This window comes from Nematolebias whitei, chromosome 22, assembly GCF_014905685.2.
Source record: "Nematolebias whitei isolate Nwh7 chromosome 22, NemWhi1, whole genome shotgun sequence".
Classification (NCBI taxonomy): Eukaryota; Metazoa; Chordata; class Actinopteri; order Cyprinodontiformes; family Rivulidae; genus Nematolebias; species Nematolebias whitei.
The window spans coordinates 10963083-10990586 of record NC_056519.1 but is presented as its reverse complement, the minus strand read 5'-3'; the positions used below and the strand labels follow the sequence as shown (position 1 = coordinate 10990586).

The 27504-nt window shown below is 39.9% G+C and overlaps 1 protein-coding gene across 1 annotated transcript; it reads right to left on the bottom strand.

The window, feature by feature from the left end:
* Positions 1–7792: 7792 nt before the first annotated feature.
* On the bottom strand, positions 7793–27315 carry rassf8b (Ras association domain family member 8b). Its single transcript, XM_037696203.1, has 9 exons — positions 27304–27315; positions 13156–13325; positions 11866–12216; positions 11565–11770; positions 11281–11484; positions 9106–9180; positions 8756–8878; positions 8301–8430; positions 7793–7996 (listed from the first exon to the last, which is right to left on the bottom strand). Exons 2-9 carry the CDS (start codon positions 13265–13267, stop codon positions 7890–7892), a joined length of 1308 nt encoding a protein of 435 aa, XP_037552131.1. The 5' UTR covers positions 13268–13325; positions 27304–27315; the 3' UTR covers positions 7793–7889.
* Between the last annotated feature and the right edge of the window lie 189 nt (positions 27316–27504).

The following is a 27504-nucleotide window of genomic DNA, read 5'->3' as shown; positions in this document are numbered from 1 at the left end:
AAGAAAAAAAAAAAGCAAACAACTGAAACCTATTGGTGTTTGCAGGTACTCTTCCTCATGTCAAATAGAAAAAGCAGGTAGATGTTGCAGTTTTGTAATATGTATTTTCAGACTGAACAGCAAACATCAATGGAGCATCAGGTCCATCACGTTGGTGACTGACGGCACTGCCCGCTGCACCACGTAACTTGGCAATCCCAGAGTTACTTTTATCCAGCAGAGTGTGCGGTGTTTAATCAAAGCCCATCATTTCCATAATTCATGGATGCCCATCTGTTGCCACCTACTCCCAGGCCCAGTACAGAATAAACAAATTCAGGAGAGGGGCCAAGGGGCTATTTAATGTCAGCATCAGCCAGGGTGTACACACAGCAGAACACACACACATCGTAGGCTAAGAAATCTTCTGGGGTGAACCATAATTCATTTTAAACACAATTGCTTGATTCATCTATGATGCAATATGTGTGCTATAATTTACACACAGAGGTAAACCAATTAGGTTTTGTTAGAGCGTATTGGGCTTTCAGAAGTCTCACATTAAATCTCTGAACTTCATACTGACTATTTCTCACAAAAGCCTCATCACACTCAGATTTTACACTAATTTAGAAGAGCGTTGATGTAATAGGAAGCGAAGCTGCTGGATGATGCGGGGATAAATTAGATCAGGTAAACATGTTCAAAGTGGAGGAGCCGTTAAAGCGTCACATCGCATCTTAGATGCTCTGGAGAAATTAAATGAAATATATGTATGAGTGAATACAGGTTTTTTGGGGGGTTTTAGGATCAACGTAATCATTTTAAAATGCTTTTGTACCTTTTTATATATAGTTGGTGTTAATTCTCACCGTTCATAAGACAAAGTTTCATTAATCATAGTAACTGAACAACAAGTGGAGTACAAATAAAAGAAGTGGAGTCGACATTTATGGCTTCAAATCTTTAAGTATGATGTGATGTTACAGGGTCACAGATGTAATCAGAGCCCCTCTGACCCAACTGGTGAGCCACATTTAGAGTATTAAAGCTGGAATACACGGGGGACACAGAGGGACAAATGACTTTCTCCCGTTAAAAACGCTTGACGTGATAGCCAAAGTTCTCAAACTCTGAAAAGCATCAAAAGTGAGACTCAAAACTTGAAAAGTATCTGAGATCGAGTCTTTTCCGAGAAACTTTCGTGGCAGCTATTCTGCACATTTCTCAGGTTTTTTTTCTCTTTAAATAAATAAATAAAATAAAGCTGTCTACTTGAGGGTGGAGATGGGATTCAGACTTCTGCTTGAGCTCTGAAGTGCAGGTGAAGAGGCTCTGCTGCCTTCACTTGAGAAGAACATTAAAAATGAAGTTGTTTTCAAACCTTTGCAGATTTTGAGAGGGTCATTTGCGCTTCGGTCTGATTTTGTTTAATGTGGAAGTCATGCAGACATCTCATGTTTATGAGGCAGCACGTGCTTTTTGGCTTTTATGGTACCGTATTTTTCGGACTATAAGGCGCACTTAAAATACTTTAATTTTCTCAAAAATTTGACAGTTTGCCTTGTGGTGCTGGTCATAAAATTAGAATATAATGAAAAAGTTGATTTATTTCAGTAATTTTGTTCAAAAAGTGAAACTTTTATATTATATTCATTCATTACACACAGACTGATATATTTCAAATGTTTATTTATTTTAATGTTGATGATTATAACTGACAACTAATGAAAACCCCAAATTCAATATCTCATAAAATTAGAATATTGTGAAAAGGTTCAATTTTGAAAACACCTGGTGCCACAGTCTAATCAGCTAATTATCGCAAAACACCTGCAAAGGTCTTTAAATGGTCTCTCAGGCTAGTTCTGTAGGCTACACAATCATGGGAAAGACTGCTGACTTGACAGTTGTCCAAACTACAACCATTGACACCTTGCACAAGGAGGGCAAGACACAAAAGGTCATTGCTTAAGAGGCTGGCTGTTCACAGAGCTCTGTGTCCAAGCACATTAATAGAGAGGTGAAGGGATGGAAAAGATGTGGTAGAAAAAGGTGTACAAGCAATAGGGATAACTGTACCCTGGAGAGGATTGTGAAACAAAACCCATTCCAAAATGTGGGCAAGATTCACAAAAAGTGGACTGCAGCTGGAGTCAGTGCTTCAAGAACCATCACGCACAGACGAATGCAAGACATGGGTTTCAGCTGCCACATTCCTTGTGTCAAGCCACTCTTGAACAAGAGACAGCGTCAGAAGCATCTCCCCTGGGACTGATGCTGAGTGGTCCAAAGTTACGTTCTCTAATGAAAGTAAATTTTGAACTTCCTTTGGAAATCAAGGTCCCAGAGTCTGGAGGAAGAGAGGAGACACAGAATCCACGTTGCTTGAGGTCCAGTGTCAAGTTTCCACAGTCAGTGATGGTTTGGGGGGGCCATGTCATCTGCTGGTGTTGGTCCACTGTGTTTTCTGAGGTCCAAGGTCAATGCAGCAGTCTACCAGGAAGTTTTAGAGAACTTCATGCTTCCTGCTGCTGACCAACTTTAAGGAGATGCAGATTTCATTTTCCAACAGGACTTGGCACCTGCACACAGTGCCAAAGCTACTAGTACCTGGTTTAAGGACCATGGTAGCCCTGTTCTTAATTGGCCAGCAAACTCACCTGACCTTAACCTCATAGAAAATCTACGGGGTATTGTGAAGAGGAAGATGTGATACACCAGACCCAACAATTCAGAAGAGCTGAAGGCCACCATCAGAGCAACCTGGGCTCTCATAACACCTGAGCAGTGACACAGACTGATCAACTCCATGCCACGCCGCATTGCTGACACCTTGTCAGTTATAATCATCAACAGTAAAATAAATAAACATTTGAAATATATCAGTCTGTGTGTAATGAATGAATATAATATACAAGTTTCACTTTTTGAATGGAATTACTGAAATAAACTTTTTCATGATATTCTAATTTATACCAACACCTGTGTGTTAGAGTATTTTACTCTATCTATTGATCGTTTAAACTTATACTCATTTAAACTGTTCTATAATGCTGTGAAATCTTTCTCTACTGACTTGTTGGAAACTCACAGTTCCTGTTTTGATAGAAACTGCCACGTCTATGTTACCTGAAAACCACCAGATCTTGTGTTTCTTGTTTACCAACCCTACTTGCCTGAATGTTTGCCATTCCTACTTGCCTGAATAAAAAAGGAACGCACGCTGAAACAAGTTGGACTTTGTTCTGACTTCGGTCGAACGCTGTCCCTCTTTGCAAAGATACGTTCTAGAAATCTCATTCTTGTCTCCCTTGTGTTTTATTTAAGGTACAGGTAAAACCCTGTCACTGTGTAATCCAGTAAACCTTGTGTATTAATTCTGGCTGTGCTAACTGACCTCGAACTGATTTTATGTGGTACAACTGAACAATGTTGAGAGTTATTGTGAATGCAGACCCTGGTGAGGGTCCTGTAAACCCCTGGACGAACGAGTGTCACCTGGATTTTAACTATTTAAATTCCTTCCTCTGATCTGAGTGACAAATGTCGAGGCAGAAAGTGTGAACCGCTTCAGAATTAAGTTGTCATTTACGCGTTTGCCTGTCCTTATGTTCACAGTAGTTATCTGCTTTGAAATCATAAAATAACAGAAGGGATTACCGAGTTTGTTCAAATCTACAACAGGTAAGATATCGTTTGTGACTTTTTTTACAAACTTCAACTTCAGAAGATCTGAACTATCCCTTTAAACGCTTAAAATCCAATAAAACAGCGAGGTAATGGCAGCAAACTGCATCCAAAGTGCAACTTTAATCCATCTGTAGCTTCTGTTTTTATTTTATTTTCAAACAGTTGGTGAAAATCCGCTGCCATCATTTTTTAAATTTAATTTTCTGCACTTGGTGCTTGGTGACCTCACCGCTGGGCCTCGACCCCAGCTTTGAAAGCTGCTGCGGTACATGTTGTAAACGACAACATGGTGTGAGCGGCAGATGGAGGACAAGCAGGAACTCATTCACACACTGCTGATGAAATCTGCTGGCAACGGGCGTCACATTACTCAAAGAAAGAGACGTGAAAAGATTTAAGATTAAAAAAATTAAGAGGACATGTTGATTTGAGGAGTGCAGTCGTCTTATTTATAGCTAGAGGTTTCATGGAACACATTTCACAAAAATGATCATTTGTTGGACCTGCTCGTTTTATTTTAATTTTTAGGCTTCCCTTTTAGTTTAACACCTTGCTTGGTTATGTTTAGGCTTTTAAACTAGACCAGAGTTAGGCTAAGGCGAAGAATTAAACCTAAATTATGTCAAGAAGTAAACAGGAAATGAGGTAAATTAAGACTTTCTCACAATGTTCACATGAAGATATTGTTTGGTTTTACCATTGTTAACAAACCAAAACCACTCAGTTACGTTTAAACCAGACCAGAGTTAGGCCAACATGTCAGAACTAACATTCTTCTATAGGCGGCAACATAAATTAGTCAACTTTATTTATAAAGCACATTTAAAAACAGCAGCTGTTACCAAAGTGCTTAACAATAAAAATCAATGGCAGTAATAAAAACATACCAAAAATTAATTAAAAGCATAAAAAAAACTGAAAAAAAAAACAAAAACAACAACAAATCAATAAAATGCCGACTCAAATCACACAGTGTTAAAAGCCAGTGAACACGGATGTGTTTTTAGGACAGATGTAAAAACAGGAAGTGAAGTGGCCTGTCTAATGTTGGGGGGCAGATTGTTCCAAAGTTTAGGGCCCACGGCTGAAAAAGTCCAATCTCCTCTGAGAACAGAGTTAATCTGTTTATTAAACTTAACGTCGGAGTCTAAAACCGTCCCAAGATTTATAAGAGACTGCTGAAGATATGGCTCAAGAGAGAAACAGCAGTAGAGCAAGGGCTAAACACAACTTCAGTTTTCTGATTGTTAAACTTGAAAAATTTGAAGCCATCCATGCCTTAATGTCATCAAGACATTTTAACAGAGGGTGGATTGTGCATGAACTACTGGGTTTAAAGAGCAGATCAACCTGACCATCATCAGCATAACAGTGAAAAGAAAGACCATGTTTCCTCAGGATAGACCACAAAGGCAGCAGATACAGAGAACAGAAGGGGTCCAAGAATTGAGCCCTGTGGAACTCCACAGGAAAAAAGTGCTGAAGCACACAGTTCAGTACTGAGTAGCAGTTTATTGACATTTACCATGTTTTCTTTTTTTATTTTTTTTATCACTTATTTATACATGTACATTATTCCTGAATTTAATCAGTAACTTAAACCCAAAGAGAACAATTTGATAAATTCTGACAGAATAAAAAAATACAGTAGGCGACTTTGTAGGCAGACAATACAAAATATATTAGTTTTTTTCCCGATTTTAAATGAGATTATTACACATTAAAGGTCATTGATCCAATTAGGATGTTTACAGAGGAGTGTTGATGTAAACATGCTTCAGGAAACATCTGAAACACACTTATTTTATTTACGTCCCTCCCAGCTACGTTACTTGCATCGTGTCTTTGCTCCAGTGGTCCTTCACGACAAACGTCCGATTTAATTCGCCAAACGGTTCGAGGCATTGTGAAAAAGCGTTTATCCATAATTACTTCCTGTCCATTCTTGTCTGAGTAATTCTGCGTCTTGAAATGTCCCTGAGCCACGACGTCTCTCAATGAGCTTTTTAAAACCTCTTGATGGCCGTTCTCATAATGGCTCCATCATCTAATTTGTGAATGCACTTCTGAAAAACGCCACTGACGGCTCAAGAGAAGCCGATTAGCGTCTTAGCGCGAATCAGAGGAAAAACAAAGATACAACCAGCCACAGTGTTCTTTTTCTTTTTTCAATGTAATATAGGTCTGCTTTACATTCAGAAGCGTTCTTATTGTCAAAGAAAGAAAAGGCATGGAAATAATGAGGAGGTTTTGCTGTTTTTTTAATGCTAAACCCACTCATCATTAAAACTCAACGGGGCAAAGCAACTAAATTTCCTTGGTTGCCATTAATTGGGAGTTCAAACAACCCAAGCGTACGTTAGCATGCACGTACAGCTTACTAGCCGACACTCTGCACACATCAGACTTGAATCTACTGTAAAAATAGTCCTTACATCGACGTGACACGTAGACATTTGTTTTTCTTCTCTGTAAGGCATGCTATTGTTGAAACTTTCCGTTATCGATGTGAAATTCTCCAACTACCGTTGCGCTGTGAAGGAAAGCTAAGCTTCACCTCGCTGTTGTACATCAACGTCTTCGCCTGGGCTCAAGTAGGATTTCCCAGCTTGTCAGATGAAGTAATTGCAGAAAAGCCTACGGTTGTTTGGAACACCCGGAAAGAAACCGCAGGGGATTTTTCGAGCTCGCGGACAAACGGAGAAGATGTATGGCTGCGCAAATTAAAGCTGCTCTGAAACAAAAACAAACAAACAAAACAAGAGCGGCCTCGTGCGAATACTGATCCGCAGCAGGAAACTGACGCACTGTCGGTGCACAAACACAACTTTAAAGCTCCTGACAACCAACAAGCAGGACGTTGGCGTACTTACAAATTTCTGACTTACATTTTCATTTCATCTCTGCTGAAATTAAATGTTGGGAAGCGTTGCACTGGACGCTAAATTTGCAGGATGAGTCATCAGCATTCCCCCCCCCCCCCCTCTCTGTGTTGGGCCAGATACTGGATTATGAATGTCCTATTGTTCAAAACAGATCATTAGAGCCACTGAAATAGCAACAATGACTTTAAAGGACTAATTCAGATCTTTTGAAGAAGGGTTTTGTGGAGGAATATCAGAGCAGTTGCAGATATATTCTTGAATGACTTCTAATAACCCCCCATCCCCTTTCAACAAACCCAGAAAACACATTTACAAAGTGAAGTTAGAGCATATACATATATATATCTATATATAAAATACATTCTTCTATTTAATATTTATATTTTCTTACACTAGCTTTGGTTCATATGAGACATTTTTAGTTTGTTAAAATGTTAAAAAATAAATGAAAAAGTAGCACCTTAATAAAGTGCTGAGGCTTTGTTACAAATGAATACCCATTCATACATGACCACAGTATGACGCCTGAATAACACGTGTTTTGTCGCCACCTGGTGGTCATGTATTGACACTGCATCTTAACGCTGAATTTCACATTTCAGCTACATTTTATGATTTTAAATCTCTTTTTTCTTTACCGAACACACAACAAAGAGAGGATTTCCTTAAAAAAAAAAAAATACAAAAAATAGGTTAATTTACCTCCCATTTCAATCCACACAAACGTCTAAACTTGTATAAAATAAAACAAAAACCTCGACCTGGCCAGAAGCTACACTGACACCCAGTGGTTTCCTGAATCAAATTCATATGGCGCGTAGTGTTTTCATTTTGCTTAAACTTCCTTTCTTTTTAATTGGCGTCTGGTGCAAAAACACCAGAGTAAGGCAATCAAATATGGCTATGATTAAAACACAAGTAAGGTCTGTGCATGCTCATGCAGCTAGTATTCTGTACATTAGTCAAAACTCCTGAATTTTTCTTGTGATTTACAGCAACGTAAATACAATCTGTCTGCAGCGGTCGCCTCAAAGATCAGATCTGCTGGTTTGTTTTGCTTGTTAGTTTTTGAACTCATACAGATGCTTCATTTTGGAGCATTCACCCATCAGAGGTCAAGCCGAGTCAAAATGTTAAAAATGCAAATCAATATTGACATCAGTTTGATTTTCCAGTGAGATGGAGGCAAGATGCAAAACCGAGCCTTGTTTTGTGCACTGGAGGTTTGACACAGCCTAAAAAACTGTTTCAACTGCAGATCTTTGTTTGGATTTTTTTAGGTTTCCGTCTCATCAGTTTGCTCAGCTGTGCGTCTGTCTGGACTTTACGGAGTCAGACGTAGATGCCTTCGGGGTTTAGGCTGGACGAGACGCGGCTCTGTAGGGCACGGAGGGCGCTGGGGAGAAGTCGGGAGGAACCGAGTCGTTTCAACTCCACGCCTGCAGAAAAAAAAACGTTTTATTATAATCACCTGTTTGAGAATAAGATCAGTCACAATCTGACTAACATCTCAAGATATCACGTGGGATAACTGTATTTTTTAAGACGTTACTGTAGTCACGGACAGTTTTGCTTCATCAGTTGTTTAATGGCTCATTCTGAGGATGACCACAAGATGGCAACACGTCCACGCACATGCAACAAGGCAGCATGAGCCAAAAGCAGGTGAGGGCTTTTAAAATGGACATGTTTACATTATGTTTAGGATATCTGCGTGCACTTTCAGCCTGGTTCTGTAGATACCACTGCTGTTGTTCTCCTCCACGGGTTGAGCAGGCAGCACCGTCACTTTGGTACCAGTCTTCTGTATGAACTGCTGCAGGTTGACCTGTCGGAGCTCTTTGGTCAGCTGGTCCAGCTCCTGCTCCTTCTCCTGCGGTGGAAAATACAAGACAAGGCAGTGAGGCCTGCGCCTCCGCCGATGTAAGGAGCGTGACTCACAGAAGGTGCAGAAACTTTCATGGAAAGTCCCTTTGTGGAGCACAACTGATGCTACTGGTTCCTTTTTCTTCATTTCATTACCTCAAAGTGAGTTTATATTTTAAGTAAAGGTGGAAAGTGGAATGACGCTTTGCCTAGAACCTCCAAGTCATAACCAGATTAGCTTTAAGATGGGGTTGCATACTTATCGTTTTTTTATTTACTATAAGTATATACAAGTATATATAAACCTTAAAAAGAGGAGAAACAGGTCTGACCTCAAGTCTCTTGCCCGACTGGCAAAATGAGCGCTCCAACGCCTTGCAGCTGCTTTCCAGGCATGCCGCTTGTTGGCTCTGCACCTCCAGCTCTTCTCTCACCTTCTGCAACTGGGCTTGAACCTGAAATACAAAAATTACTTACAAACTTTAAAGTAAAGCGAGAAAAAGAGAATAATTGTTAGTTTAACAACAGCGAGAGATTTTAAAATGCAAGTTGTGCCTTAAAGTGTTTTTTAAGGAATCATGAGCTTGAGATAAACTTTTTACTTCTCAGATTGTTAATGGAAACAACCCACTCTGCTTGCAGGCTGGTATGAGTTTATAAACCAAGAGAAACTGATTTGTACCTCCTCCTCCTGCACCTTCAGGTGGAGCTCAGCCTCCTGCTGCAGTCGCTCCCGCTCCAGGCCCGTTTCCATACTCTTAAAGAAAACAGCAAAAATCACCCCAAAGCTACAAACAAATAAGCTGTTTTACAAGCTCAGTACAAAAAAAGTTGAAACATTTGATAACTTACAGAATGCAATGATTTTTGAGCTGCACAAACTCTTATATCACCAATAATATAATAATATAATAAACAACTTGAATATTTTGACAGAGAAATTGTACCATTTAAAAAACATTAATTAAAAAAAGTCATTTTGAATTTGATGGCAACAACATCTCAAAGTTGGGACAAGAACAACAAAATGTAAAAGTCAGTGATTTGACTGAGTTTAAAAAAGGAGATTTAGAAAGGCTGAATCTCTCAGACGTAAAGATGGGCAGAGGTTCACCAGTCTGTGAAAAACTACTAAAACTAGAGAAAGTGCATTTGTTGCTGGAAAACAGCTGAAATTAGCTGAAATGGAAGAACAAGCCTAAATTAGCAGAAGAAAGCGGAAAAAATACATATTTGCTGAAATTGGTTTAAATAATCTGAAATGAGCACAAAAAAGTTTAAATTATTATGGGGAAAAACAGAAATTTGCACTAAAAACAGCTGAAAAAAAAACCCCAGGAAGAAGCTCAAATTACCAGAAGCAAGTGGAGAGAGCATATTTGTGCCCAATTAGGCTTAAAGCAAAAAACGAGCACAAAAAAGTTGCAAATATTTGAAAAAAGCAACAACAACAAAAAAAACTGTCAAACAGTAGCTAAAATAGCAGAAAGAAGCTTAAATTAGCAGAAGGAAGTGAAGAGAGCACAATTGTGGGCAATTATGCATTCATAAAAGTAGAAATTAGCACAAAAAAGTGGAAGATACAACAACAAAAAAAACACAGCTGAACACTAGCTAAAAAAATGCAGAAGCTTAAATTTATTAGAAGTGGAGAGAGCACGTTTTTGCTGAATTAGGCTGGAAAAAGTTGAAATATGTGCAAAAAAAAGTGGAATTGGCTTAAAAAGCCTAAATTAGCATAAAGACAGCTAAACGGTAGCTGAAATAACAGAAATAACTGAAACTAGCAGAGATTAACAGAAAGGAGCATAGCAAACAGAAATTAGCAGAAATAAGTTAGAAGAGGCAAAATAATGTTGTAGTTAGCAGAATAAAGCAAAAAGGAGTACAAAACAGCTGAAAGAACAGCTGAAAGAACAGCTGAAAGTAAGCAAAATGTGAAAGGAGCAGTAAATGGTTGTAGCTGAACATTTTGATATAGGATTTGTTGAAATAGCACAAAAACTGTGGAACAAGAGCGATGCTGAAAAACGTACAGAAGTATAGTAACCGGAATAATAAATATAAACAGGATCACAATAGTGTGAATGCTTATTAACAAAATTCACTTCTGGACATCACTAAATGGGCTCAGGAAAACGTGCACGAATCACTGTCTGTAAACTCAGTTCACTGTTCCATCCACAAGTGTTGGTAAAACTATCACGCTAAAAAGCATGTATTATTGTCTCAAGATTACTTTTGGACAGTATGGGCTTCAAATTAGACAGTCTCAACTGAAGAAAAAAAAAAACAGGATTTAACAATCGTGTTTACATGACTGTTTACTTTCATGGAAGGGTCCATTGTCGCTCGCAGATTAGTGACCACTTGTTTCTCTAATGGGGCTAGAGAGGAAAGGTCAATACAGTAGTTCCTGATTGTGACATTAGGAGGGAACAACGTGACTTCTGTCTTCGTCTCATTAAAGTTTAAGAAATTTAAAGCATTCCAATCCCTGACGTGAACGAGGCAGTCAAGTAGATGTTGGATAGAGTGTGCACCAGTGTGCTTCAGAGGAAAGTAAATTTGACAGTCATGGGCATGAAAAATGAAAAGGTATGCCATGTTTACAAAAAATAGCACTTAGTGGCAGCAGGTATAAAGAAAAGAGAAGAGGACCGAGGATAGTTCCCTGTGGTACCTCCCACCAAAGAGCTGCCAATGTTGAAATCAAGTCCTTGATGTTGACACAATAGGTTCTGTCAGAGAGGTAGGATCTAACATCCCAACACATATTGCAGTTGTACTTTACTGAGGACAAAGTAACAAAAACAAGTAAAATGGTGGAATGCTGCAGCTTTTCTGTTACGCTCACCTGAACATGTGCCAAGTACTCTGAAAGTTTGGCTTCGCAGTCATGCACGCGGCCCTGCAGCTCTGCTAGCTGTTGCCGCAGCAGCCGCTCGCTGTCCTGCTCAATCTGCAGCTCATTCTGCCAGAACTCCTCCTCCTTCATCTCAGCATCGTTCCTCCTCACCTGCTGCTCCAAAAGCAGCATCTCGTCTTCCAGGTTTCCTTCCTAATAAGTAAAGCAAACATGATAGTCGCTTTAAAGATGATGTTGAGTTGATTTGAAGAGGTTTGAGTAAGGGCTCTCACATCGCTGCTCTGTGCAGTGACATCCTCCCAGTCCTGCAGCTCAGCCTCGCAGCCCAGCAGGCGACTCTCCAGCACCTGGAGCTTGTCTCTCTGCAGCTGCACCAGCCGGTTCAGCTCTCTGGCTGGACTCCCAGGCAGAGACGCAGTTCCACCACCTCCGACTCTGCTCAAGTTCAGGTTCACACCGCGCTGCTGCGTCCGTTTGGCTGAGAGAGAACAAAAAAGAACACCAAGTTGTTTGAAATAAAAAAAATAAAAAAAACATCCTCCATAAGAAAATCACAAAAGTTGCCTGTAATACCTTCAGCATCTCTGCTTCTTCCAAATATCTCCCGCAGACCCCTGGCGCCCCCAGTGAAGGTCAGAGACTTGCGTTTGGGCTCCCGTCGTTTGAACGAGCGGTCCGTCCCTGATGGATGAAGTTTGGCGAGAGGTGGGAGGCTCTGGTGGTAGAGTCCCCGCTCTGGGACACGAGTCAGCCCCTCGGAGGTCGGCCGCTCGCTGATGGACGGGCCGTTTCTTTGGAGGATGAGCTGCACGTCGCTGGCATACTGACCCCACTTGTTGAGGGACACCACGGGGCTTTCATGCGGCGCCAGGAGGCGCTCCGTGTCCCGCCACTTCTCAATCAAAGTGTACCGGCCCGTCCGTCCTGCATTGAAGAAAAAACCTTCAGAGTCACGTTTTAAGGAAGGACATATAAGGTTTTTAAAGGCCTATCACTGAAGGACAAGAAAACAACAGAATTTATACAACAAGGACCAAACCACCAAACTTCTGTGCACTGGCATCTTATATAAAACAGCACTCTAGTGAAATATGAGTCAAAGTAGTCGGCATTTATATGAGCAATAACGAGCACTTGCACTTGTGTAGCCCCGATTCAAAGAACGTCACCATCAAGTTGGGTTCAAAGACGTTTTATGGTGGGAAAACTCAGCTCAACAAGCAGCAGTTGTGTTCGCCAAAGCTTGAATGATTCACAGCTTTGTGTACTCCTGCATTCTAGTCTGTATGCACACAGATAAGAGCAGAACTGTTGCACCCTCGCCCCCCTCCTGCACAGTAAGGGTCCTTGTAAAAAGAGGTGCATTCATCACTTCAGCCATTTACATCAAAGCAGCCTGGACAAAAAAAAAAGGCCAATACAAAGGACGGTGAATGCATTTATTGCTATGCTGTCACCGTGACAAACGTGTTTCTACTCAAACGCGTCTCTGAAGACTCAAGATGCAACTCTGTTCTTAAAAAACAGAAAACGTTCTGTTAAGCAAACAAGCCCCAATAGATGCAGCGTGTGAACTTGTTTTCACTGCAACTACACAGCACTTGTCAATAAGCCAAAAGACTGCAGTATGACTCATCTCATTTCAGTAAGGGGCTGTTTATGGTGAGAATCTTTGTACACTCCTGCCACTTTTTGTAATGCATCACCTCAGATCAGTTTGACAATTTGCCTCCATCATATTGGACACAGTTCACATGGTAAAATATCCTTGAAGGGGTTCATCCCAGGCTCCGTTTCACCATCAAATTTTTACTTTACATGATCACTCGTGCAGTAATAAGCAGGAAGAAGTTTCAAACTTACCGATGGCTTGTGCCAAAGCAATGACCACTTCCTGGCAAGTGGTGAATTCTGTGACGCCGCACACGATGCGCTGCACTCCGTCCACCCACACTTTCAGCTCCATGGCCTTCATCCAGAAGCCTTCATTCCTCCACACCACCAGGGGGAGCTACCGGTTTCACTCTTTCATCCTTAAAACAACAAAAGAGAGCGTTCAGTTTAGATTTGTACACATCTCAATGTTTATCCAGATGTGTTATAACTCGAAACAAGATTGGAAGCCAGAAATTAAAGCTACTAAGGACAAGCGCCCCCTAGTGGCTGACTGCAGTCCTGCTCCTCCATGTAAACAATACACCTCAAACTATTGTTTTTTTCAGGAGTTAATTTTATTTTAATCTTAGTGGAAGTAGACTTTCATACCAAAAGATACAATATTCACATTTTCTAGATTCTTGATTTCAAAAATACAACTTGGCACCTCCCAAAAGGACATTTCACTTTCAATTTTGGACAGTGGAAGTTAATAAGAGTCGCATTATCCATCTTTATTGATGGGCCAGACCTTTTTTTTAAATTCACACAGAAATTATGAATTCAATAAATTTTTTATACTGTTACTGTAATATCAACAGCACGGTCCTAAACACCCAAAGCCAAAGTGGCAGAAATGCTAAAGCACACAGAGGATTTTGAGCAATATGATGAGGAGGAAATTAGAGTGTGAAAAATATCAGTTTAGTCCAAGTAACCGTCAATTATATTAAAGTACGGCATGTTTATCTAATATTATGCAGCTCTGTTTTCAGTTTAAGCTTGGTGGTTTAATTTGATCAAATGTCGGTGCCCATTCTTCATCCTTTATTGTGCATTTACAAATTCATTGCCCTACTAGAACAGATCAAAATGTTTTAAAGACACAAAAAGTGTAAAACAGGAAGAAATCCGGTCTGTTTAAGTTCCTGATTTAAGTCTTCTCTTACAAAAAGACCCATTCTGCTCGGGTTGATCTAAAGCTAATACCACTATCCATCCAGTTCCTTCACCCAGTTTGCCGTGCAGGTTTGTGGGACGCTGGTGACCATCTCCAGCTGCTATTGGACGAGAGGCGGGTACACCGGTCCATCACAGAGCCGCATATAGATCAAACCATTGAAACTCTGATTATACCCAGTGAGAGTTACCGTTTAACCTCGCATGCACGTTTGTGGTCTGCAGAAAACTCATAGAAAATGCGTGCACAGGGAGAACATGCAAACTCCACACCGAGAGGCCTCAGCTGGGTTTGAACCGTCAGTGTAATGTGTATTATTTGCACTCATCGTGATCAATAAATCTCCTGTGGGAACGTTCTGCAATGTCCTTCTGCTCAGTGAGGAACAGAAAGAACTGGTGGTTTTGATATCCTCAAGGGCTGATTGATGTGATACTGATATGATAGAGGTGATATAATATGACGTGTGTCAAGCAGAGTCCTTGACTCAGAGCCACTTCTTCCTGTCTGCAAGCGGACCCTTGGATGACGGGTCAGACATGGAGCTGGAGCTGAAGCCTGGGCTGGAGGTTATTCTATAAAACTTGTCCGGTTCAGGAAGTTTGAGCAGGTCAGGGTTTCACATGGATGAGCGCACTAACGGTGTAATCTTGTAACTGCATGTTCTGTGAATTGTTGGACTGCTCTCCAAAGCTTTGTAAATAAATCCGATCGACTACACCTCGGTCTGTTCTGGGAATCTCCCGTTTTTCCACGACAGAACCTGCGACCTTCTCACTATGAGACGATGGCTCACGGTGAGAAGCTCTTTCGGGTTCACCTTAAATTACTCAATTTTACCGTTCTGGCCCCATTCTCAGACCAGTTTCAAACAAAATGGCTTTTTAAACATCTGCCGACTGTTATCAGCTGCATACAGCAGCAAAAAAGACAAATCGCTTCGCAGAAGTGGTTTTTATGCGTTAATGTTGCTTCAAATGTGTTTGTATTAAATAGGAAGGTCCTCACTCTGAGTGGTACCAACACTTAAGTTTTTTTTTTTTTGTCTTGATCTCAGCAGAGAAGTGTAAAACACGTCCTCACAAAACGATTGCACCTTGCCTCATCACCTTTCAGCGGTTCCCTTAACGACTTCACAGCCACTGGAGTCGACACTTCCCTTCAGCAGAGGCGTAAACGGCCCAAGCTCGACATCGACGCCCGTTCTCTCCGAGCGGTTTCCTTTAATGCCGCTGATAAACTGCTGCAAGAGCAACAACCCCCCGCGGTTCAGCAACTGTGGCCGTGTAATGGAACCTTTCCAATATATTTTTCATTTGCTGGCGTTGGGTACGTGGATGCAGAATGAGGGCCGTTTTCAAACTGCTGACACAAGCAGCACCAGAGGGGCAGTCATTATGGAGCTGGCAACGCCTCAACAGCCGTCGGAGCAACAGAGCGGTGACGGAGCAGGATGCTCGGTTTCTGCAGCTGGACCGGTCTGCAGATACTTCCTTTCTTTCTGCTCCGTCATATCACAGCTGCAGTGATGCTTGTTGCATTCAAATATTCTGTTTTAATGAAAAGAGCTTTTTGAGACGTGAAATAGTACAGAAATACAAAACTAGACTTTGACTTTGCGAGCAACTTTGGGTTCGTTTAATTTTTTTATTATTTTTTTCCAAGGACACTTTAGTATATGGAGCTGAGAGAACCTGCAATTAAGAGCACAACCTGCTCCACCATCTGAGCCTCAGCTGTTTGGGGTCAAAGGTTAAAGGAACAGACGGGTAAACAAAACACAGCAGGTGGTCGGTGGGTAACAATCAGGCCAGGAAACGAGTTGCGATTGCTCAAGTGTTTTCTAAATCAGTCAGGCAGCAACTGTCAGGAGCTAAAGAGGGGAATAGGTTCAAAAAATAAAACGTGATTTCATAACACTTAATTTTTTTTAAGTTTCACAAATGTTACTCAAATGTTCTGATGAGAGATAACCAAACTGTGCTATGTTAAAGCCAGTTTCCATAAACTCACTCTCGCGCGCTCGCACACACACATTTATTAAACTATATTTGGGTGCACAGATGATCTGCAAAAGCATCAATCGTCAAATTCAAGCTGAAGTCATTCACTCCTCTGTGCTACGATCAATTATCAAAACTGAGCTAAACAACCAAGAGAAAATTTACGTCCTTATCACCCCCGTGTTGACAGCGAGACAATTCACTTCCTAGTGAGACTTTATTAAACAAATCTGCATAAATTTAGTTTAAGGTGGGGGGTATGAAGCTGAACAAACCTGGGATTTTTAGAATATTGGACACAAATAAAGATAATGGGTTTTTACATAATAACTTTATACATTACCTAGAAGTTTATAAGAATTAAGAGATTATTTATATATTTGGTGACCATTTATTTATAGTGTCCAAAACAAGAAATTAGACATTCATTAAGATGTTATTTGTACTGTTTGTTTTGCTGTTTGGAGTGTACAGATAAAGCCTGATCAGTACAATACGTACAGTGTAACTTAGTGAACTAATGTCGTGCTTAACCACCCCATGGATGAAACCAGAAGTAAAGTAGCTTTTGGCTGTAATGGAATGTTTTCTTAATTTTATGTATTTTTTTTTATTTTAGAAGAGATTTATCTTTGCTCTACAACTCACAGTCCGACATATGCAAAATGGATGTTTACTTGGATCAGAGGAGAAGGCAGCTGTGCAGCAGCAGATGTTCACATTTTTGATGGTGGAACTGAGCAGGACCATAAACTGCACAGCTTTGTTCTGAAGAAGATGGAAGTTCTTACAGGGCGACTCTGATTCTCTTCAGTCAAGCAAAACAAAGATGGAGCAAACCTCTAACTCACATCTAAAAATGTAAAACGCAGGCTAAAACCTAAACATAGCAAAAGGTTATCAACAAGCTAAAAGTATCACAAATCTAGGTACAACTAACAAAATATTAGAGTAGCATAAGGCTAGTTAAAAGTAACTAAAATAGTTGGAAAATACTGTTTTCCACCGTAAATGTCGCTCTGCCCTATTCGTCGCATCAGTCCAAATATGTCTAATAAAGTGGAAAAATCCATGAATATGTCGCTTCGCCGTATACGTCGCATCTATTACGCATCAACACTGACGCGTCACGTTTGTTATACGTCACTGCTGACAACCTGGAAATGTGGACCTAACCTAGAAATGTGGGCCGGTGTCGACTGGCTGCCAAATGGCGACTGCGGGAGCGTACACAGGAGAACTTTAACACGAATTTAACAAGATTAACACTTAAAAACAATTATTTGTTTGCTCGAAATTATAGTAAAGGTGTGTCTCAGTCTAACTTTTGCTTAATAAATGCACTTTGATGGTCAAATCAGCTGCATTTCAAAACCTGATTCGCGGAAGCAGGCACACGCAGAGGGATGAGTCGCTGTGCATTTCTTAGAAATTTAACAAGATAAGCACCTAAAACACTTATTTGTTAGCTCGACTTTATAGCAAAGGTGCGTCTCAGTTGAACTTTTACTTAATAAATGCACTTTAATGGTCAAATTAGCTGCATTTTGATGGGGCGGCGCAGTGAAATGAAGCCGATTTGAAGGTTGCTACACGCGAGCAGAACAAAGGTAGGAGGCTATGGCAAGCCGATTGTGTCATTATTAGCCACACTTCCCTATTACATGACAAAATGGCATGTCATACTGCTCTGGTGCCATCTAGTGGCTGAAAATGGTAGTGTTAATAATTTCAGTCAGAATTAATGAAAACGGTCAAATCTCAACCAAAAATTGGTTTAGAAATATGGAAAAAAAATTATAAATACGTCGCTTCGGAATATAAGTCGCAGAGCATGCAAATTACGCAAAAAAATCAAATAAAATAAAATACGCGACTTATAGGGCAAAAAATACAGTAAGTGGCAAAATGTTAACTGATAGCTCACAGTAGCACATGACTAGCTAAAATAGCAGAAGGCTATCTAAATGTAGCAAAAAGCTAGCTATATGCTAAAAGTAGCATATGGCTAGTTAAAAGTAACAAAAACCTAGTTAAAAGCTAAAAGTAACAAATGACTAGGTAAAACATTACAGTAAAAAAATCTAGGTACAACTACCACAAAGCTTGCTATGAACCAAGAGTAGCAAAAGTCTCGCAAAATGTAGCAAAGACATAGGTCAAAATAAAAAATAAAAATAGCAAGAAGCCCAGAGTAGCAAAATGGTACCTAAATGACAAAAGTAACAAATGGCTAGCTACAAGACAAAAGTATCAGATGGCTCATTAAATGTATCAAAAAGCTAGCTTCAACAAGCAAAGTTAGAAACAGAGAGCAGCAAAAAGCTAGCTAGCAAAAGCTATCAAAAAGTAGCTAAAGTTAACTGGAAGATTGCCAAAATACTACCTAAACTCTAACATAGTAAATAGCTAAAAAAAAAAGGGGGGGGGGGGGGGGTTAAAAAAATAAAAATTTAAAAAAGACTAGCCAAAATTATCAAAAGGCTAACTAAAAGCTAAGATTAGCATAAGACAAAAACAAAGTAGATTTCAAAGAAGATTGTTTCTGGAGGAAATGAAGATATCTCCAATCATGTCTATGGGGAAAAATATTAGGGAACTTTTGGTCAAAGTTTATGGACGTTTTTAACTGCTATGGCTAAGAATGCTAACTCTGCCCATGAACCACATGTTTGGGTTAGTAGAAAGCTGAATGAGGAGATGGGTGAGGTGGCAGCATGCAGCTATTGCTCCAAGGTCACCTCAGAGTCTGTGAGCTCGGCTGAACTGATAAGAGCATAAAAACAAGCTGTCCACACTGCCCGTGCCAGATTCTTGTCACTGGCCTTCATGCGTAATATCTGTGTAACCTGTCCTGGAAATCTGTCCTTGCAAGTAAGAACCGGTTAAAAATCTTCTCCTGTCATCGAGTGTGGCTCCTTTTAAGTGAGATAAAGAGAATATTTTTCTCCAACAACAACAAAAAAAGTAAGTATACCAAAAAAGTATAAAAGTATCTCATCAATGAGTTGAATGTTTTGATATTCAAACAGCTAAAAGAGCTCAAACAGACGTAGTGAGAGCACAGTTAGTTTTTAAGATGCTTGACATAATAAAAGAGTAAAACTGTGAACGCCGAGTCAGCATTCACACGTCGGCTTACAGATGCTTTGACCTGTAAACCTGAAGCTTGACGTGTAAAGACACTAACCGAACTCCTTACTGCACAACTCCAGCATCACCACGACTGAAGTCAGCTTCCTTGTGGAAACGAGCTTCGATTTTCTGCGCCCTCCCGGCGAGTTGTAGCACTCCGATCGCTATGGAAACTATAGCTGTGCTCAGCCACCTCCACCTTTTGCTCTCTGCAGCCACCACTGCTCTGAATTTTCATCAGACCATTTCCACTTTCTCTGAATCCAGTCTCGATAACAGCTACTCGGATGCTGCCAGTGAATAAATAAATCATACAGCCGAGTGTAGATTAATTAGCATGCTGCGACACGGCCTGCTATTTTTGGGGCTGCTTCATTGGAAATGCATGCTTTCATATTTAGACTAGCGCTGCGAGTCGTGTCCACACAGTCAGAAGATGTGGGGAAAATGCCAGATTCAGCAAAACCACATTCTAAGTCACCTGGCAATTCATCAAAACAATAAATCTTCCAGTATGAGAATAAAGAAATTGTAGTGCTGTCACCATTTCCCATAGATTCACATTAATTAACAAGCTGTTTAGCTGAAAACTGTGATAAAGACAGCACGCTTAGCTTTACTAGAGTCAGTTTTTAAAGGGACGGGAACAAAATCAAAAAAAGAATTCAATAAAAATGAGGCAGCACACACTAGTTCATCCTTGAACAGAGCAATCAACAGAATAAAAATAAAGACAATTACATATCGCAGTGCTGTGGCGAAGAGAAATCGCCACCGACTGTGCAAATTCCTGCTTTCAGACAGATTTTTCCCGTCGCTTGCTTTCAGACATGATGACTATTACGCTGTCTGGGCTGTAAACCACCGAGCTAATCTTAGTTGTGACTCCAGTCCGCCTCCCCTGAAGTTTCATTCTCAGGATGCCAGAGGAGGGCAGAGTGACAAGTCAGGGTTTCCTTAGACTTTCCTCAAACAAGCTGCAACTCATGGGGCGGATCAGTGAGAGAACGCCACTCGAAGCTCTTAATACCACAGAACGGGGCCGTAAAAGAAGGAAATCTTGAGTGAACCCTGAGATGCAAAACAAAAAAGGTTTAATTTCACACAGAGTTGAACTGGACAGTTCATTTCCTGCCGTGCTCAGTCCACTGCTCTCTCAGCCCTCTGCTTAATTAAAGTTTAACCAACCCGCTGATTGAGTTTGAACTCCTGACCCTTGCTACTTCTCTTGCCAACTGCCCCCCAAACAATCAGAACAAGACTGATGGACAAAAACAATATTTATCACTTCTAGCCTGAACCGATGTAATTATTTATTATCTGGGTGTCCCAAAAGATTTTAAAACGTCTTCAGCTGATCCAAAACAATGTCGCCAGAGTTCTGGTGAGAATCGTATCTCTCCAGTTTTAGCTTCTCTTCATTGACCTCCTGTAAAATTCAGAGTATAATCTAAAACCTTACATTGAAGCTACAAAGCCCTCAACAACCTAGCTCCATCTTATATTACTGAGCTTATGGCTCCATATTTTACACTGGCCCTGAGGTGTAAATGAACAACATTTGAAAAGTGGAAGTGGCCAGAATCACATTTGAAAAAAACAACAACAAAATAAACAAAACAACGGAATTACATTAGAAAAAATAGAATCACATTTGAAAAAACGGAATTCATTCAACCTTCATTTTGACAGGTTAATCCCATTGAGCCTCGGGAACTCATTTACAGGAGATCTGATTTCTTAAGATCGATGACAACAGCGAGTAACAACGACAACAATAGACGGTCACAAAAAAGAGGCATACAAAATTTAACTTTCTTTTTTTTTTTTTTTTAACAAATCAAAACAAAATAGCAACTAAAAGGACAGTCACAAGGAAAAGTAGAGAAAATAAAAAAATTAATAAAGAAAAAAAACAGCTAGATTATAAGGCGGTGAAGAAAACTAAAAACAATAATCATTCAAAAATTATATAATTTCACTTTTTTTAATGTAATTCAAGTAATTCCATTTTTTTCCAACTGTAATTTCGTTTTTTCTAACGTGATTCCGTTTTTTCAAATGTTGTTGTGTTTTTTTTTTCTAATGTAATTGCGTTTTAACAAATGTTGTTCCTTCACACATTAGGGCCACCGTAAAATATTTCCCCCAACAGAGCACTTCACTTTCAGACTGCAGGTTTACTTGTGGTTCCTAGAGTTCCTAGAAGTAAAATGGGAAGCAGAACCTTCAGTTTACTTTTAAAGGACTTTTGTTGTGAATTTCTAAATAAACTGTGTGGAACTAAAACCTTTGGCATCGCGTATTTCAATAAAAATAAAAAAAACGGAACTACTTGGGGTGAATGGAGAGCAATTCAACACAATGATTCAATCTGATGCCAGGTTGTTTTGTTTTAAGGAAGTTTTGGCAGCAAAAGGGGGTCCACTGAATCAAGGAAGGGGGCTCAAACAAAACAGCGCTCTGTAACGTGTGTGTGCACATGAATAGTGGCCTGACTGGATGCAAACAATCCCTCACCATAGCAACCCTGCTCTGGCTTTGTCTGAGCTTTTACACACAGACTACCGGACTGATTACCGGGAACAGTCTGGAAGAGAAGACCTAACAGGCCGAAACAATTAAGAAGCAAGCCGTACTTTCCTGTTACTTCCTCTTTGTCTCCTTTGAGTGCAGTCTACGAGAAAACACAGAGGTGTGGTCTGCACCGGGGTTTCTTTAAGTTTGGTCTGGTTGGCCTCAGATTTCATCTTTAGAGCTTCAGCTGGAGCTGCCATGTATGATCCGCCTGACAATACAAATCAACTAAATGTTTCTCTTCTACTCATGTTTATATACAAGGACTATTCAACTGGCGGCCCGTGGGCCAAATCAGGCCCGCTGGTGAGCTCAGTTCGGCCCACTAATGGGTTCATTTTTAAATAAAATTAGATTTTAAACTGTAAAACCAGCTTAATTTATGACATTAACTGCTGGATGTCCGGCCCCTGAGTTCTAGGTTTTCAGTAATTGTGGTCCCCTGAGCAATTTAGATGAATAATCCTGTTGTAGACAAAACAAAGCATTCTATTATCTGCGTATTTTTCAGACTATAAAGCGCACTTAAAATCATTTTCCTTTTTTAAATCCTAATCCTTAATTAAAAGGATAATTAAAATGTAAATTAATTTATCTAATTTGAGAGGTAAAGTACTCCCGTCTCACTTTGTGTGCAATTTCAGAATTTGAGTTTCCACTTCACGCTTGCATAAAGTGCCAACCAATGCAGGACATGTCGTCATCAAGCTGTGAAATCACCAGTCCTGCTCACAGGAACTAGCCCTGTGCCTTTTAGGTCTGCGTGTAGCAGAGTTTAAACTCCATCTTCAGGAGGCGTTCATAGATTTTTACGACTAAGAACTCATTCATTTTGATTTCTGAATACAAAAACGCACCATTAGTAGAATAGTGGAAGTTAATAATTGTTATAGTGACCAAGCTAACTGCTTTTAGCCAGCTGCAAATGTTTTAAGTATTGTTTTTTTTTGTTTTTTTTTAAATGTAGCTGCATGTATATATCATTTAAACAAAACATCAAAAGTATGAATATGTAAATTAACGAGAAAATTGTAGCGTGAATGTCAAGACTGGATGACTTTGCTGCAATTTCTTTGAAAATTCTGGGACTTAAACAATAAAGTCAAGAGGAGGAAAAACTAAAACAATAACAGCCACGGGCCCAGAGTGGGTCAAATACACATTTTGATGTTGTTGGTTTAGGGAGTTGAACCAGAGACCTTCCAATCCTAGGCTCACCTGCTCTAACCTCTGCACCACCACTCCCCCAGCAGAGCACAAACTAAACCGAGCAAAACAGTGCAAAGCTAAAAATGATCACACCGGTAGCTAAAGCTACAAGTAGCAGAACGGTGACAAAAAAAGGCTAAAATCCACAAATCAATAGTAATAAATAAAAAGCTTAAAAAACAGCATTATAGCAGCTAAAACGAACAAACAATAGGTAAAAGCTCAAATAAGCTGAACATTAGCTGAAACATTACAGAGCGGAACTGTTGCTAATAGCATTTTTTTTTTTTATCTAATTTGCTGAAGCAAATGTTAAATAAAATAATACTGTAATTTTGAATGAATTAAAGAGACCTTCATGTATTGTTATGGGTACAATAAAATTAAATGTTTTTGAAAAACAACAGTTATAAAGTTATAACTATTCACCCGCTTCGGATGTTATCAGCCATTAAATGGCCGTTATTAGTTGTTATCTCCATATGTAGCGGTCAAACTGCCCCTCCTGTACCTCCTAGTGGGTTTAAAGATACGTCGTTAGCGTTGATAATAGGCTCTGTTTTTAATAGCTTCACGTGGTTAGGTTCAGAGTAAAGGGTCTGGCGGTTAGGTTGACGGTCTTGGTTAGGTTTAGGCACAAGGGTAAGGGGGTTAAGTTTAGGGTTGGTCCTCTGGGTCAGGTGTAAGCTTACGTTTAGGAAAAGGGTTACATGAGCTCTCCAACTCTCCAACTTCAAGGGGCGATGAGGTTTAAATTTCTGACTCAGATCTTGAAAATTCCAACGTCTGAGCCCAAGTGAATGCACCACAATTTACATTTTGCCTCTCATATCATCAGTTCTCAATCAAAACCTTGGAGTCATCTTTGGAGATGGCATATAAAAAAAACGAAAGACAAAGTTGGGGGTACCATTTCTCGAGAACACACGGCTGTTGTTGACATACTACTACAAAGTGATTGTCATGTCGGGAGCGAATGGCTAAAATAGAAACAAGAACTGCTAACGTCAGCAGGGGTTTCAATTACGAGCACATAAAATTCGATTTTGACCCTCGTCCTGAGACGAGATGTCCCTTTTCTTAATGGTGCATCCTGCAGACTCAGTGATCCTCACCTTTAGAGTAATACACTCCTGACTTTGTGCCTTTGGACTTGGCTCGCCGCCTTCTTTGACAGTAATAAACCACCCCCTACCCCTTTGGTCACGTCTACTGCAATCTTTAAATTGCCTCTTTCAGTGTGTGTCGTCTTTTTCTCTCCTTCTGGCTCAGATATAGTTAAACACCGTCATCAGCTGAAGACAAAGACGAGGCTGCAGGTTCAGAAAAGGCTGAAGAGCTTCAGGAAGCAATCACTGAATATACCGTCACCCGTCTATTCTGGGAAACCCAACGTACGGCTTCACCCTGCACACGCACGCAGCAGCAATCACCATGCAAAGGAGATAAAGGCAAAATCTTTAAAAAGTTCAAACTAATCAGATTGGGGAGGACAATAAGCCTGTAAGTCTGGTGGCTTAGCTGGCCATGTGGTGGTGGGAGGGTGGAGGCGTCTGCTGAAAGATACAAACTGGACTAGATTTACTCCGTTCAGTCCAAGTTGAGGAGTTTTCCATCGCAGCAGCACGAGCCTGATCTTAGAGGCAAATGTAGACCAATGTGTTAGTTTACTAAATAATTAATTAAAATTAAACCGTACGTGGATGAATAATCTCTTCAGGAACATCCAGAGAATAAATGTTGGTGTGTGGATTTTTTTCTTTACTTTGGATTTTGTTGTTATTTATATATATATATATATATATATATATATATATATATATATATATGTATGAACAACATGCATTTATCACTGAAAAATCCATTATTAACAAATGTATGGACACATTTTATTAATTTACTGGAATTGTGTATGGCATGTTCTGAAAATCTATCATGTTGAATAAGTAAAATATTTTGGCTTTAGAAGACACTGGGCATTATTTAGTAAACCCTTTATTTTAATATTAAAATCACCACTTTTTTCCAGCTCCTGGAAGGTGTAAAGACAAAGATGAATTTGAGTGCGAAAAACGATAATATTGTTTGAAATTTGTCAATAATTAGTAATTATTGTCAAATTTAAGAATAAATGTTTATTTGTTTGTGTGCAGTACCTTTTTTGACCACCTGATGGCAGTATAAAACTGTTTGAACCGAAGGATAGATGGTGATCAACATGTCTAAAAAAAAAAAGGGAGGCACCGTGACGTGACATGGGTTGTCTATCCTTCCTTTCTTCGGTTCTCAAAATGACGGACGCTCGGTGTGGTTTGAGCTCTTTAGCATAGCATTTTTCACACAAAGCTTTTAATAAAATATCAGTAAACAAGTTCTCAGCTTCTTTTTGCAGAGAAAAACAACTTTTTACACATAAGCACGGGTTTCAACCGTGAATTTTGGAGCTTCGACAAGACGGAGGTTTTTGCCAAAGTCGGCCTGTTAGCTCATAGCTTAGCTTCTCAGCTTAGCTGCTTTTAATGATCCAAAAACATGATTTTGGATCGTTAAAACGGATTTTAAAGAGAAAAGAGAAAGGGAGGGGATCATTGAAGAGCATTGGAGTTGAGCTTTTTGTCATCCAGTGTCTTCAGTAGAAAGGGAGAGACGAAGAAACAATAAAACCGATAAATGAAAATGAGGTCGATCATTTTCATTTATCATGCGATTAATTGATTTATCATGACAGGCTTGGTAGTAACAGAGCCGTAATGGTCGAATCGTGAAAAGTTAAGCCAGCTTTGCGTCTCAGTAATGTGATGAAGCAATGACATGGTCTGTGTGACACAGGGTTAAACAACAGATTTATTACACAGCAGCTTCGTATCAAGTTTAAAAATAATCTCGCTAAACAGTGTCAATTCATCAAGTTTGGCAGAACGATACGAGAGACATCACATAAACGTGTTCTGGAGTTCTGTGTCACGACTCTTCTGGTTCTGAGATGTTTGACTTTCTCAAAGCTCACGTTGGCGTCATACCACACCGAGCATCTGCCATTTTGAGAACCGAAAAAAAAGAGACAGCCCATGTCATGTCAAGGGGCCTCCCTCCTATTTTTCTTAAAGAGACACGCTGCTCGCGCCCTCACTATCCATCCTTTGGTTCAAACAGTCTTATACTGCCATCCAGTGGTCAAAAAAGGTACTACACTCAAAATAAAATTAACCCACATTTCTTCTTAAATTTGACAATAATTACTAACTATTGTCAAATATCAAACAATATTATCGTTTATCGCAATAATTTCTGAGACAATTAATCGCCCAGCAAAATTTGTTATCGTAGCAGGCTACGACCAGTTGTGATCACATACAGGGTTTATTTGTTCTGATTAACAATGTCTTCATTTATTATCTTTAAAACAAACTCAATTAAAAGCCAGCCATTCGTTGAAGGACTACCGTATTTTTTGGACTATAAGGCGCACCGGGTTATAAGGCGCATGAAGCGAAACAAAATAGTCAGATAAGTCAAACTTTATTCAACTCAATTCACAATAACTCTCAACGTTGTAACTGTTTCGAGGTCAGTAAGCACAACCATAATTAATACACGAGGCTCACTGTCGATTTTTGAGAAAATTAAAGTGCGCCTTATAGTCCGAAACATATGGTAGTCCTTCAACGAATGGCTGGCCTTTAATTGAGTTTGTTTTAAAGATAATAAAAGAAGACATTGTTAATCAGAGCAAATAAACCCTGTATGTGATCACAACTGGTCATAGCAGCTGCTCATTGATAATAAATGCGTTCCCTCAGTTGTGTTTTAGCTCATGTTCTCCCACCAATCTGCTGCAAAGCAACAACAGCTGAAATGAGTTGCCCCTGCTTTCATCAGACGTGCTTCAGGGACTTTTTCCCTCCCTGCTGCAACACTGTGACTCAACTCAAGGAAGTTTTGATTAAAACCACTGTTGGGTGAGTCCTATAAAATAAATTCACACGCACTGGAGATGTGCACGTCCTGCAAGCTCATGTTCTGCAGTACACAAACTGAACCCATTCCAATGTGAAATATTTACTAAAAAATTAAGACATTTGCTAAACTTTGGGGCATATTGTTCAAAAATCAGGATGAGGACAACATATACAAAAAAAAAGTCAAAGTTATGCAACAGCTGATTTATAATAATTAGCTCCATATTTTATAGTAAATCAGTGATATAAGTGGTGCGTTCACTGCCCTCAGCTCTGTGTGGAAATCACATACCTCTTATTTTCCTTTAATCCTCTGCGTCTATAACAACTCTCCTGATGTGCCGCCTCCTTGGATGAAATCCGGTTCTTCCCGCGTTGACAGTAGAAGAACCAGCTCCGGTTAACGGGCTCCGAGCCGAGCCCGTGGAGGAGTCCGACTCCCAGACTCTGTGAAGCGGCGTGGACGTCAACACGAGTCCGTCCCCTCCTCGGA